Here is a 14375-nt window from a genome sequence, read left to right as displayed (position 1 = left end):
CCGGATGGACACCAGTTAAACCAGTGCCACCAGTTCCACCAGTGACTGAGAGCAGTGATTGGTGCCAGCCACCAGTGACCAGCACCACCAGTGACCAGTGCCACCAGTGACCAGTGACCAGTGACCATCACCAGCAGTGACCAGTGACCAGCACCACCGGTGACCAGTGACCAGTGACCAGTGACCAGTGACCAGTGCCACCAGTGACCATCACCAGCAGTGACCAGTGACCAGCACCACCGGTGACCAGTGACCAGTGACCAGTGACCAGTGACCAGTGCCACCAGTGACCATCACCAGCAGTGACCAGTGACCAGCACCACCGGTGACCAGTGACCAGTGACCAGTGACCAGTGACCAGTGCCACCAGTGACCATCACCAGCAGTGACCAGTGACCAGCACCACCGGTGACCAGTGACCAGTGACCAGTGACCAGTGACCAGTGCCACCAGTGACCATCACCAGCAGTGACCAGTGACCAGCACCACCGGTGACCAGTGACCAGTGACCAGTGACCAGTGACCATCACCACCAGTGACCAGTGACCAGTGCCCACTGGTGACCACCAGCGCTCCAAGTGACCACCAGTGACCACTGGTAACCACCAGTGACCAGTGCCCATCAGTGACCAGTGACCAACGGTGACCACCAGTGCCCAGTACCCACCAGTGACCAGTGCCCACCAGTGACCAGTAACCAACGGTGACCACCAGTGCTCCAAGTGACCACCAGTGCCCACCAGTGACCAGTGCCCACTGGTGCCCAGTGCCCATCAGTGACCACTGCCCACCAGTGCCCACCAGTGACCAGTGACCAACGGTGACCACCAGCGCTCCAAGTGCCCACCAGTGCCCACCAGTGCCCAGTGCCCATCAGTGACCAGTGACCAACGGTGACCACCAGTGCTCCAAGTGCCCACCAGTGCCCAGTGCCCACCAGTGACCAGTGCCCACCAGTGCCCAGTGCCCACCAGTGACCAGTACCCACCAGTGACCAGTGCCCACCAGTGACCAGTGCCCACCAGTGCCCAGTGCCCACCAGTGACCAGTACCCACCAGTGACCAGTGCCCATCAGTGACCAGTGACCAACGGTGACCACCAGTGCTCCAAGTGCCCACCAGTGCCCAGTGCCCACCAGTGCCCACCAGTGACCAGTGCCCATCAGTGACCAGTGCCCACCGGTGACCACCAGTGCTCCAAGTGACCACCAGTGCCCACTGCCCACCAGTGACCAGTGCCCATCAGTGACCAGTGACCAACTGTGACCACCAGCACTCCAAGTGCCCACCAGTGACCACTGCCCACCAGTGCCCAGTGACCACCAGTGACCAGTGCTCCAAGTGCCCACCAGTGACCAGTACCCACCAGTGAGCAGTGACCAACAGTGACCATCAGCGCTCCAAGTGCCCACCAGTGACCACTGGTGCCCGGTGCCCACCAGTGACCAGTGCCGACCAGTGACCAGTGACCAACGGTGACCACCAGCGCTCCAAGTGACCACCAGTGCCCACCAGTGACCAGTGCGCAGCAGTGCCCAGCAGTGCCCAGTGCCCACCAGCACTCCAAGTGACCACCAGTGCCCAGTGCCCCCCAGTGTCCAGTGCCCACCAGTGCCCACCAGTGCCCGGCGGTGCCCAGCGGTGCCCGGCGGGCAGCGGGCATGGCGCCGGGCGGCGGGCGCTGGTGGCCGCTGGCGGCGCTGGCGCTGGCGCTGGCCGGGTGGGCGCTGCTGGTGGCCGCGGTGGCCGCGGGGGTCTGGGGCATGGGCGGCGGCCAGAGCAGCGCGGTCACCGCGGTCATCGTCACCCGCGGCCTCTGGGCCGACTGCGCCACCGACGCCAGCGGGGTCCTGTCCTGCGTGCCACTGCTGTCCCTCGTCACCCTGCCCGGTACGGGACACTGGGGGGATTGGGGACATTGGGGTCCTGTCCTGCGTGCCACTGCTGTCCCTCGTCACCCTGCCCAGTACGGGACACGGGGGGTTGGGGACATTGGGGACATTGGGGACAGTGGGGACACTGGGGACATTGGGGACATTGGGGGGATTGGGGGGGTTGGGGGGATTGGGGACATTGGGGACATTGGGGACAGTGGGGACATTGGGACATTGGGGACACGGGGGGTTGGGGGGGTTGGGGACATTGGGGACATGGGGGACATTGGGACAGTGGGGGGATTGGGGACACTGGGGACAGTGGGGGGGTTGGGGGGATTGGGGACATTGGGGACACGGGGGGTTGGGGACATTGGGGTCCTGTCCTGCGTGCCACTGCTGTCCCTCATCACCCTGCCCGGTACGGGGACACTGGGGACACAGGGGGTTGGGGACATTGGGGACATTGGGGACATTGGGGGGACATTGGTGGCTTGGGGACATTGGGGACATTGGGACAGTGGGGACATTGGGGGGATTGGGGGGATTGGGGGGATTTCGGGGGGCTTGGGGACATTGGGGACGTTGGGGACATTGGGGGGATTTTGGGGGACATTGGGGACGTTGGGGACAAGGTGACATCAGCAGCAGGACAGGGCGGGGGGGACAGGAAGGGACGGGGGGACATTGGGGACATCGGGGACAACAGGGAGGGGACAGGAAGGGACGGGGGGGAGGGGACAGCGAGGGGGGGGACAGGGGGGACATCGGGGGGACACTGGGGACACTGGGGACAGGTGGGTGGCACCGGGGGGAGTTTGGGGACATCAGGGTGACCCTGGGGGGTGACACAGGGCTGGGGACATGGGGGGACATTGGGGGACATCGAGGGGGACATCGGGGTGACCTTAGGGGGCGACCTTGAGGTGACACAGGGGTGGTGGCATTGGGGGACACCGGGGACATTGAGGGGGACATCGGGGTGACCTTGGGGGGGTGACACCGCTGGTGACATTGGGGGACACTGGGGACATCGAGGGGGACATTGGGGACATCGAGGGGGACATTGGGGACATCGGGGTGACTTTGGGGTGACCTTGGGGGGGGACCTTGAGGTGATACAGGGGTGGGGACATCGAGGGGACATTTGGGTGACATTGGGGGACACTGGGGTGGCACAGGGGTGGTGGCATTGGAGAACACTGGGGGGACATTGGGGTGACCTTGAGGTGACCTTGGGGTGACCTTGGGGACATTTGGGACATTGGGGGACACTGGGGAACATTGGGGGACATTGGGGTGACCTTGAGGTGACCTTGGGGTGACATTGGGGACATTTGGGACATTGGGGGACACTGGGGGACATTGGGGTGACCTTGAGGTGACATTGGGGACATTTGGGACATTGGGGGACACTGGGGGACATTGGGGTGACCTTGAGGTGATCTTGGGGACACTGGGGACACTGGGGGACACTGGGGACATCGAGGGGACATTGAGGTGACCTTGGTGGGGGACATTTTGGGGGCACAGGGGTGGTGGCATTGGGGGACACTGGGGGACACTGGGGGACCTTGGGGTGACCTTGGGGTGACCTTGGGGTGACCTTGGTGGAGAACATTGGGGACATTTGGGACATTGGGGGACACTGGGGGACATTGGGGACATTGGGGTGACCTTGGGGTGACCTTGGGGACATTGGGGACATTGGGGTGACATTGGGGGTGACAGTGGAGTGACATTGGGGGGACATCGAGGGGACATTTGGGATCTTGGGGTGACCTTGGGGGGACATTGGGGTGACCTCGAGGTGGCATTGGGGGACACAGGGGTGGTGGCACTGGGGGGACACTGGGGGACATCGGGGTGACCTTGGGGTGACCTTGGGGGTGTGGCACAGGGGTGGGGACATCGAGGGGACATTTGGGACATTGGGGGACACCAGAGTGACCTTGGGGTGACCTTGGTGGGGGACACTGGGGGGACACAGGGGTGGGGACATCCGGGGGACACTGGGGGACATTGGGGACATCAAGAGGGACCTGGGGGTGACCTTGGGGTGACCTTGGGGTGACATTGGGGACCTTGGGGACATTGGGGGGACACTGGGGACATCGGGGTGACATTGGGGTGACCTTGGGGGTGTGACACAGGGGTGGGGACATCCGGGGGACACTGGGGGACATTGGGGGACACTTTAGACCTTGGGGTGACCTTGGGGTGACCTTGGGGTGACCTTGGGGACATTGAGGGACACTGGAGACCTTGAATGACCTTGGGGTGACCTTGGGGACATTGGGGACATCAGGGGGTGACACCGGGGGGGTGGCAGGGGACATTTTGGGGACATTTTTGGGGATTTTTGGGGACATTTTTGGGACATTTTGGGGGATTTTGGGGCCTTTTTTGGGGCCATTTTTTGGGGATATTTTTTGTGACCTTTTGGGGCCATTTTTGGGGAATTTTTGGGGGGATTTTTAGGGGGATTTTGAGAATATTTTGGGGGATCTGAGGGAATTTTGGGGACATTTTTTGTGACTTTTTGGGGGAGTTTTGGGGAGATTTTGGGGGATTTTGAGACTTTTTGGGGATTTTGGGGCGGCTTTGTGGGATATTTTGGGGCAGGTTTTTGGGCTATTTTTAGGATATTTTGGGGCTGGTTTGGGGGTGATTTTTGGGGTAATTTCGGGTGATTTCGGGGTCTCTCACCCCCTTTTTTTCCCCCCAGGGTACCTGCAGGGCGGGCGCGCCCTGGGGATATTTTGGGATATTTTGGGATATTTTGGGATATTTTGGGATATTTTGGGTTATTTTGGGGATATTTTGGGGCTGGTTTGGGGGTGATTTTTGAGGTTATTTTTGGGATATTTTGGGATATTTTGGGTTATTTTGGGGATATTTTGGGGCAGTTTTTTGGGCTATTTTTAGGATATTTTGGGGCTATTTTGGGGGTGATTTTTGGGGTAATTTCAGGATATTTTGGGATATTTTTGGCTTATTTTGGGGCAGTTTTTTGGGCTATTTTGGGGCTGTTTTGGGGGTGATTTTTGGGGTAATTTCGGGTGATTTCGGGGTCTCTCACCCCGTTTTCTCCCCCCCAGGGTACCTGCAGGGCGGGCGCGCCCTGGCCGTGCTGGGGGCGGCCCTGGGCGCTCTCGGGGGGTCCCTGGGGGGCTGCGCCGGAGCCCGGAGGGGACCCCGGGCCGCGGGGGGGGCGCTGCTGCTGCTGGCAGGTGGGGGAGGGGATTGGGGGGGATTTTGGGGATTTGGGGGGATTTAGGGGGATTTGGGGGGGATTTGGGGGGTGGGGGAGGGGATTTGGGGTTGGGGGAGGGGATTTGGGGGGATTTGGGGGGTGGGGGAGGGGATTTGGGGGATTTGGGGGGATTTGGGGGGGGGGGGGGGGATTTGGGGTTGGGGGAGGGGATTTGGGGGATTTGGGAGGTGGGGGAGGGGATTTGGGGGGATTTGGGGGGATTTGGGGGGCGGGGGAGGGGATTTGGGGGATTTGGGGGGATTTGGGGGGCGGGGGAGGGGATTTGGGGGATTTGGGGGATTTGGGGGTGGGGGAGGGGATTTGGGGGGATTTGGGGGGATTTGGGGGGATTTTTGGGGGGTTATGGAGGGTGGAGGAAGGGCTGGGGGAATTTGGGGGGAATTTTGGGGGAATTTGGGGGTGGGGGAGGGGCTGAGGGGGATTTTTGGGGGATTTCGGGTGTGGGGGAGGGTCTAAGGGAGGTGCTGATTTTGGTCTGATTTTCTCCAATTTTGGCCGATTTTTGCTGATTTTTGTTGATTTTGGCAAATTTTGGGCTGATTTTGGCCGATTTGGGGCTGATTTTGGCCACTTTTGCCCAATTTCGGGCCAATTTTGGGCTGATTTTGACTGATTTTGGGATGATTTTGGCCACTTTTGGCTGATTTGGTCTTATTTTGGCCAATTTTGGGCCAATTTTGGGCTGACTTTGGCTGATTTTGGCTGATTTTCACCGATTTTGCCCGATTTTGGCCACTTTTGCTCGATTTGGGCTGATTTTGCCCGATTTTGGCTGATTTTGGGCCTATTTTGCCCGATTTTGCCCAATTTGGGCAGATTATGGGCCGATTTTGTACAATTTTGGCCGATTTGGCTGATGTTGGCTGATTTTGGGCCGATTTTCACCAATTTTGGGCCGGTTTGGGCTGATTTTGCCTGATTTGGGCTGATTTTGGGCTGATTTTTGCTGAATTTGGGCTGATTTTGCCCGATTTGGGCTGATTTTCACCGATTTTGGGGCAGTTTGGGCTGATTTTGCCCAATGTGGGCTGTTTTTGGGCCGATTTTCACCTATTTTGGGCCGGTTTGGGCTGATTTTGGGCTGATTTTGGCCCGTTTTGCCCAATTTTGCCCGATTTTGCCCAATTTTGGCAATTTTTGGCCGATTTTGCCCGATTTTGCCCGATTTTGGCCCGTTTTGGCAGGCCTGGCCGCCGTGGGCGCCGCGCTCTGGTTCGGGGTCGGCTCCTCCCAGGAATTCTTCGACCCCACCACGGTGGGGGTCAGGTGGGCCCCGCGGATTTGGGGGAATTTGGGGAAATTTTGGGGAATTTTGGGGAATTTTGGGGAATTTTGGGGCGATTTTGGGGAATTCTGGGGGTTTTGAGGCTCCGGGACGGGATTTTGGGGTGATTTTTGGGGTGATTTGGGAGGGTTTTGGGGGTGATTTTGGGGGGTCTGGGGTGGATTTTTGGGAATTTGTGGAAAATTTTGGGGGGGATTTTGGGGGGATTTGGGGGTCCCAGGTGATTTTGGGATGATTTTGGGATGATTTTGGGGTGATTTTGGGGTGATTTTGGGGTGATTTTGGGGTGATTTTGGGGGTTTGGGGGGCTCTGGGGTTCCCTGGGTTGGATTTGGGGTAAATTCTTGGGGATTTGGGGGTTTTTAGGGGGATTTTGGGGGTTTGGGGTAATTTGGGGGTCCCCTGGGTGGGTTTTTTGGGGTGATTTTTGGGGTGATTTGGGGGTAATTTGGGGGTCCCCTGGGTGGATTTTTTTGGGTTTTTGGGGGGTGATTTTGGGGTGATTTTGGGGTAATTTGGGGATCCCTGGATAGATTTTTTAGGGGGTTTTTTGGGGTGATTTTGGGGTAATTTGGGAGTCCCCTGGGTGGATTTTTTGGAGTGATTTTTGGGGTGATTTTGGGGCAATTTGGGGGTCCCTGGGTGGGTTTTTTTGGGGTGATTTTTGGGGTAATTTGGGGGAGATTTTGGGGTAATTTCGGGGTCCCCTGGGTGGATTTTTTTGGGTTTTTGGGGGGTGATTTTGGGGGGATTTTGGGGTAATTTGGGGGTCCCCAGGGTTGATTTTTTGGGGTGATTTTTGGGGTAATTTGGGGGTCCCCTGGGTGGGTTTTTTGGGGTGATTTTTGGGGTGATTTTTGGGGTAATTTGGGGGTCCCCTGGGTGGTTTTTTGGGGTGATTTTTGGGGTGATTTTGGGGTAATTTGGGGGTCCCTGGGTGGATTTTTTTGGGATTTTTTTGGGGTGACGCCCCCTCCCCTCCCCCCAGGTTCGAGCCGGGCCCGGCCGTGCTGCAGGCGGGTGGGGGAGGGGCGCTGCAGGCCCTGGGGGGAGGGGCGCTGCTCTGGATGGCGCGAGCCGGGTGAGGACCGCGCCCCTCCCCCACCCCGGACCCCTCCCCCAAAGCCCCTCCCCCCCTTAAGCCCCCCTTAAGCCCCTCCCCCTTCTCAAGCCCCTCCCCCTCCTTAAGCCCCTCCCTCACCCTTGGGACCCCTCCCCAAGCCCCTCCCCCTCCACAAGCCCCTCCCCTATTGAAACCCCTCCCCCACCTTAAGCCCCTCCCCCTTTAAGCCCCTCCCTATCGCCCCTCCCCACCTCAAGCCCCTCCCCACCTGCAAAGCCCCTCCCCTCATTAAGCCCCTCCCCCTCATTAAGCCCCTCCCCCTCATTCAGCCCCTCCCCTCATTAAGCCCCTCCCCCTCATTCAGCCCCTCCCCTCATTAAGCCCATCCTCTTTAAGCCCCTCCCCCACCATAAGCCCCTCCCCCTTTGAACCCCTCCCCCTCCTCCAGCCCCTCCCTACCGTAAGCCCCTCCCCCTCCTTAAGCCCCTCCCCCTTTAAGCCCCTCCCTATCGCCCCTCCCCTCCTCAAGCCCCTCCCCTCCTCAAGCCCCTCCCCCTCATTAAGTCCCTCCCCCTCCTCAAGCCCCTCCCCCTTTAAGCCCCTCCCCCTCCTCAAGCCCCTCCCTCTCATTAATCCCCACCCCTCATCAACCCCCTCCCCCTCATCAAGCCCCTCCCCCATTAAGCCCTTCCCCCTAATGAAGCCCCTCCCCCATTAAGCCCCTCCCCCTCCCATCGCCCCTCCCCCTGAGCTGGGGGGCGGGGCTCTCGGCCGCCCCTCCCCCCCCTGATCCGCCCCTCCCCCCCAGCCCCGCCCGGGCCCCGCCCCCCCCGCGGGGGGAGAAATACGGGAGGAACGAGTACGTGTGAGGGGGGACGGACCCGAAACCCCCCGAAATGGGCCCAAAATGGGCCCAAAATGCACCCGGAACACAGCCGGAACACAGCCGGAACACAGCCGGAACACACCCGAAATACACCCGAAATACACCCGAAATATCCCCAAAATATCCCCAAAATATCCCCAAAATATCCCCGAAATATCCCCGAAATATCCCCGAAATATCCCCAAAATATCCCCGAAATATCCCCAAAATATCCCTGAAATAGCCCCGAAATATCCCCAAAATATCCCTGAAATATCCCCAAAATATCCCTGAAATAGCCCCGAAATATCCCCAAAATATCCTCGAAATATCCCCAAAATATCCCCAAAATACACCCAAAATGTACCCGAAACACACCCGAAATACACCCGAAACACAGCCGAAATATCCCTGAAATATCCCTGAAATATCCCTGAAATATCCCCAAAATATCCCCAAAATATCCCCAAAATATCCCCAAAATATCCCTAAAATATCCCTGAAATAGCCCCGAAATATCCCTGAAATAGCCCCAAAATATCTCTGAAGTAACGCCGAAATATCCCCAAAAATCCCCCAAATCTCCAAAAATTATCCAAAAATCCCCAAAATTACCAAAAAAAATCCCCAAAATCCCCCAAAAAATCCCCAAAAATCCCCAAAATAACAAAAAAATCCCCCAAAATCCCAAATTTTCCCAAATTTCAAAAAAAAAATCCACAAAATCCCCCAAAAATCCCCCAAATCTTCAAAAATTCTCCAAAAATCCTAAAAAATCCTTAAATTTCCCCAAATTTAAAAAAAAGTTCCACAAAATTACAAAAAAAATCCCCAAAAATCCCCAAAAAATCCCCAAAATCCCCAAAAATTCTCTAAAAATCCCCAAAATTTCCCAAATTTTCCCAGATTTCCCCAAAAATCCCCAAAATTATCCAAAAAATCCCCAAAATCCACCAAATATTCTCCAAATCTCCAGAAATTCTCCAAAAATCCCCAAAAATTCCCAAATTTTCCCAAATTTCTCAAAAAATCCCCAAAATTACCCAAAAAATTCCCCAAATCCCCAAAATTTTCCAACAATCCCAAAAAATCCCCAAAAAAATCTCCAAATTCCCCAAAATTTCCCCAAATTTCCCCAAATTTTCCCAGAATTTCCCCAAAAATTCCCGAATTTTTCCCGAATTCCCGAGCCCCCCCCAGCCCCCCCTCCCCCTTCCGGGGGGGTCCGGGGGCTCCTCCCAGTAAAGACCAATAAAAACCAGTTCAGACCAGTTTGGGCTCCCAGTTACACCAGTACCACCAGTAAGGGATCCCAGTTCAGACCAGTAACACCAGTTTGGGCTCCCAGTGCTCCCAGTTTGAGCTCCCAGTGCTCCCAGTGCTCCCAGTTTGGGCTCCCAGTGCTCCCAGTTTGGGCTCCCAGTTTGGGCTCCCAGTGCTCCCAGTTTGCCTCCCAGTGCTCCCAGTTCGGCTCCCAGTGCTCCCAGTTTGAGCTCCCAGTGCTCCCAGTTTGAGCTCCCAGTTTGGGCTCCCAGTGCTCCCAGTTTGAGCTCCCAGTACTCCCAGTTTGGGCTCCCAGTGCTCCCAGTTTGGGCTCCCAGTGCTCCCAGTTTGGCTCCCAGTGCTCCCAGTTTGGGCTCCCAGTGCTCCCAGTTTGAGCTCCCAGTACTCCCAGTTTGAGCTCCCAGTGCTCCCAGTTTGGGCTCCCAGTGCTCCCAGTTTGGGCTCCCAGTGCTCCCAGTGCTCCCAGTTTGAGCTCCCAGTGCTCCCAGTTTGGGCTCCCAGTGCTCCCAGTGCTCCCAGTTTGAGCTCCCAGTGCTCCCAGTGCTCCCAGTTTGAGCTCCCAGTGCTCCCAGTTTGGGCTCCCAGTGCTCCCAGTTTGGGCTCCCAGTTTGGGCTCCCAGTGCTCCCAGTTTGGGCTCCCAGTGCTCCCAGTTTGAGCTCCCAGTGCTCCCAGTTTGAGCTCCCAGTGCTCCCAGTTTGGGCTCCCAGTTTGGCTCCCAATGCTCCCAGTTTGGGCTCCCAGTGCTCCCAGTTTGAGCTCCCAGTTTGGGCTCCCAGTGCTGCCAGTTCGGCTCCCAGTTTGGGCTCCCAGTTTGGGCTGTACAAACTGGTCTGTACTGGTCTGAACTGGCCCATACTGGTGCCTGTACTGGTGCAGACTAGTCCAAACTGGTTCAAACTGGTCCAAACTGGGGCCAAACTGGTCCAAACTGGTCCAGACTAGTCCAAACTGGTCCAAACTGGTCCAAACTGGTCCAAACTGGTCCAAACTGGTCAGACTGGGCCGCACTGGCCGGGGTGGGTCCTCCCGGCCGCCAGGGGGCGCTGCAGCCCCGGCCCCGCCCCCTCCCGGCGGTTCCGCCCTTGGCCCCGCCCCCTCCGGCCCCGCAGCCAATCAGCGCGAGGGGGCGGGGCCAGAGCGGCGGCGGCGGCGCGGGAGCGACACGTGCGGGGAACTGGGAGAGACTGGGAGGTACTGGGAGGGACTGGGATAAACTGGAGGGAACTGGGAGGGACTGGGGGGGAACTGGGAGAGACTGGGAGGGACTGGGAGGGAACTGGGAGGGAACTGGGAGGGACTGGGAGAGACTGGGAGGGACTGGGAGGGACTGGGATAAACTGGAGGGAACTGGGAGGGACTGGGAGGTACTGGGAGGGACTGGGATAAACTGGAGGGAACTGGGAGGGACTGGGGGGGAACTGGGGGTACTGGGAGGGAACTGGGAGGGACTGGGAGGGACTGGGATGGACTGGAGGGAACTGGGAGGGACTGGGAGGGACTGGGAGGGACTGGGAGGGACTGGGATAAACTGGAGGGAACTGGGAGGGACTGGGATAAACTGGAGGGAACTGGGGATACTGGGAGGGAACTGGGGATACTGGGAGGGAACTGGGAGGGAACTGGGGATACTGGGAGGGAATTGGGAGGGACTTGGGATACTGGGAGGGACTGGGGGGGAACTGGGGATACTGGGGGGGAACTGGGAGGGGGCACTGGGGTCACAAACTGGGAGCACTGGTGGGTGGGGGGCTATAGGGGGGGTCACCCCTCCCCCACCCCTTTAATCCCTCCCCCACCTTTTTAGCCCCTCCCCCGCTCCTTTAACCCCTCCCCAGCCCTTTAGCCCCTCCCCTCTAAGCCCCTCCCCCACCCCTTTAGCCCCTCCCCCACCCCTTAGCCCCTCCCTTCTAAGCTCCGTCCTTTCTAAGCCCCTCCCCTCTAAGCCCCGCCTCTTAGCCCCACCCCTCTAAGCCCCGCCCCTTAGCCCCACCCCTCTAAGCCCCGCCCCTTAGGCCCCTGTCCCTCCCCTCTAAGCCCCGCCTCCTTCGGCTCCTCCCCCGCCCTAAGCCCCGCCCCCTTTAAGCTCCGCCCCTCTCCGCAGGCCCCGCCCATGTCTCAGGGGGCGTGTCCGGCCCCGCCCTCTAAGCCCCGCCCTCTCTAAGCCCCGCCCATTCTAAGCCACGACCCTCTCCGCAGGCCCCGCCCCTATAACCACCGCCCCTCTCTCTTAGCCCCACCCTCTCTCTAAGCCCCGCCCCTCTCCGCAGGCCCCGCCCATTCTAAGCCCCGCCCTCTCTAAGCCCCGCCCCTCTCCGCAGGCCCCGCCTATGTCTCAGGGGGCGTGTCCTGCCCCGGCCCCGCTCCTCTCTAAGCCCCGCCTTCTCTATGCCCCGCCCATTCTAAGCCCCGCCCTCTCTGAGGCCCGCCCCTCTCCACTGCCCCCGCCCATTCTAAGCCCCGCCCTCTCCACTGGCCCCGCCCTCTCTAAGCCCCGCCCCTCTCCGCAGGCCCCGCCCATTCTAAGCCCCGCCCCTCTCACAGGCCCCGCCCTCTCTAAGCCCCGCCCCTCTCCGCAGGCCCCGCCCATTCTAAGCCCCGCCCATTCTAAGCCCCGCCCCTCTCCACAGGCCCCGCCCATCCTATGCCCCGCCCCTCTCTAAGCCCCGCCCATTCTAAGCACCGCTCATTCTAAGCACCGCTCATTCTAAGCCCCGCCCCTCTCTAAGCTCCGCCCCTCTATAAGCCCCGCCCCTCTCCGCAGGCCCCGCCCATTCTAAGCCCCGCCCCTCTCTAAGCTCCGCCCCTCTCTAAGCCCCGCCCCTCTCCGCAGGCCCCGCCCATTCTAAGCCCCGGCCCTCTCTAAGCCCCGCCTACTCTAAGCTCCGCCCATTATAAGCTCCGCCCATTCTAAGCACCGCTCATTCTAAGCCCCGCCCCTCTCTAAGCCCCGCCCCTCTCTCTAGGCCCCGCCCATTCTAAGCCACACCCCTCTCTAAGCCCCGCCCGTTCTAAGCTCCGCCTGTTTAAGCCCCGCCCTCTCTAAGCCCCGCCTCTCTCGCAGGCCCCGCCCATTCTAAGCCCCGCCCCTCTCCGCAGGCCCCGCCCATTCTAAGCCCCGCCCCTCTCCGCAGGCCCCGCCCACTCTAAGCCCCGCCCATGCCTCAGGGGGCGTGTCCCGGCCCGGCCCCGCCCCCCGCGCGGGCGGTGCCGTGGTGGGGGGAGGGGCGGGGGCGGGGCCTGCCGGTGCTGGGGGGATGGGCGGCGCCCCTGCTGCGGCCCCGGGAGACCCCGCGGCTGCTGCGGGCGCTGCCGCCCCTCCCCCCGGCCCTGCGGCACCTGCGGCGCCTGCGGGCGGGGCCCGGGGGGGCGGAGCTGCTGCTGGGCCCCGCCCACGGTACGGACCGGGGGACTGGGAGGGACTGGGAGGGACTGGGGGGACTGGGGGGGGATTGGGAGGGACTGGGAGTGGATTGGGGGGGACTGGGAGGGACTGGGGGGGGATTGGGGGGGACTGGGGGGAACTGGGAGGGGATTGGGGAGGACTGGGAGGGAACTGGGGGGGATTGGGAGGGACTGGGAGGGGATTGGGAGGGACTAGGAGGGGATTGGGGGGGACTGGGAGGGACTGGGAGGGAACTGGGGGGAACTGGGAGGGACTGGGAGGGACTGGGGGGAACTGGGAGGGAACTGGGGGGGACTGGGAGGGACTGGGAGGGAAATGGGAGCAGTGGGGGCTACTGGGAGCACTGGGAGCCCTTACTGGGAGCACTGGTCTCGCGCAGACGCCGCCGCCCCCATCGATTACATCATCGCTGATGACGTCAATGATGATGTCACCGATTACGTCACCGATTACGTCACCGCCACCCCCGGCGCTGGAACTGGGACCAGTAACACCAGTAACACCAGTGGCACCAGTAACACCAGTGTCACCAGCGTGACCGGGGACACTGAGGACTCCAGTTGGACCAGTTTGACCAGTAGGAGCAGCGCTGCCGGCGCCACCGGTGCCAGCAGTGCCACCAGTATGACCAGTGCCACCAGTACCTCAGGTCCCAGTGATGGTACCAGTGCCACCAGTATGACCAGTTCCACCAGTTTGACCAGTTCCACTGGTGATTCCAGTGCCACCGGTTCCACCAGTATCTGTCCTTCCAGTGCTCCCAGTATTCCCAGTGCCCCCAGTCTGACTGCTCCCAGTGCTCCCAGTCTGACCAGTGCTCCCAGTCTGACTGCTCCCAGTGCTCCCAGTCTGACCAGTGCTCCCGGTCTGACCTCCCCCAGTGCTCCCAGTCTGACCAGTGCTCCCAGTCTGACTGCTCCCAGTGCTCCCAGTTCCCCCAGTTGCCCGGCACTGCTGGGCACGGTGTCGGTGCCATCGGTGCCAGATCCGGGCGCGGTGCCGGTGCCATCGGAGCCGTCAGTGTCGGTGCCATTGGTGTCAGATCTGGGCACGGTGTCGGTGTCAGCGCCGTCGGTGCCAGACCCAGCCCTGGGCTCGCCGTTCCGGGTGCTGCTGCCGGGCGCGGTGCCAGGCACGGTGTTGGTGCCATCAGTGCCATCGGTGTCGGTGTCGGTGCCATCGGTGTCAGATCCAGGCGCGGTGCCAGGCACGGTGTTGGTGCCATCGGTGTCAGATCTGGGTGCAGTGTCGGTGCCATCAGTGTCGGTGTCGGTGCCATCGGTGTCAGATCCGGGCGCAGTGTCGGTGCCATCAGTGCCATCG

General features: G+C 60.3%; 1 protein-coding gene and 1 long non-coding RNA gene across 2 annotated transcripts; both read left to right on the top strand.

Moving 5' to 3' along the window:
• The first annotated feature begins 1661 nt into the window (after window positions 1-1661).
• CLDN7 (claudin 7) lies at window positions 1662-6978 on the top strand. The gene is made up of 4 exons (XM_077789456.1): window positions 1662-1890; window positions 4976-5107; window positions 6327-6406; window positions 6970-6978. Exons 1-4 carry the CDS (start codon window positions 1662-1664, stop codon window positions 6976-6978), a joined length of 450 nt encoding a protein of 149 aa, XP_077645582.1.
• A 460-nt stretch (window positions 6979-7438) lies between these two features.
• On the top strand, window positions 7439-9635 carry LOC144247841 (uncharacterized). Its single transcript, XR_013341329.1, has 2 exons — window positions 7439-7517; window positions 8308-9635. It is a non-coding gene; the product is annotated as an uncharacterized LOC144247841 (long non-coding RNA).
• Window positions 9636-14375: the final 4740 nt, after the last annotated feature.

The sequence above is a fragment of the Lonchura striata genome, chromosome 34, assembly GCF_046129695.1.
Source record: "Lonchura striata isolate bLonStr1 chromosome 34, bLonStr1.mat, whole genome shotgun sequence".
NCBI classification, from domain to species: Eukaryota; Metazoa; Chordata; class Aves; order Passeriformes; family Estrildidae; genus Lonchura; species Lonchura striata.
The sequence above is the reverse complement of the archived record's forward strand: the minus strand, read 5'-3'. Positions and strand labels throughout refer to the sequence as shown.

Coding starts and splice junctions, on each gene's coding strand:
- CLDN7 (XM_077789456.1), top strand. CDS start 1,662: ATGGCGCCGGGCGGCGGGCGCTGGTGGCCGCTGGCGGCGCTGGCGCTG. Junction 1,891..4,975: donor GTCCCTCGTCACCCTGCCCG/GTACGGGACACT, acceptor TCTCCCCCCCAG/GGTACCTGCAGGGCGGGCGC. Junction 5,108..6,326: donor GGCGCTGCTGCTGCTGGCAG/GTGGGGGAGGGG, acceptor GATTTTGGCCCG/TTTTGGCAGGCCTGGCCGCC.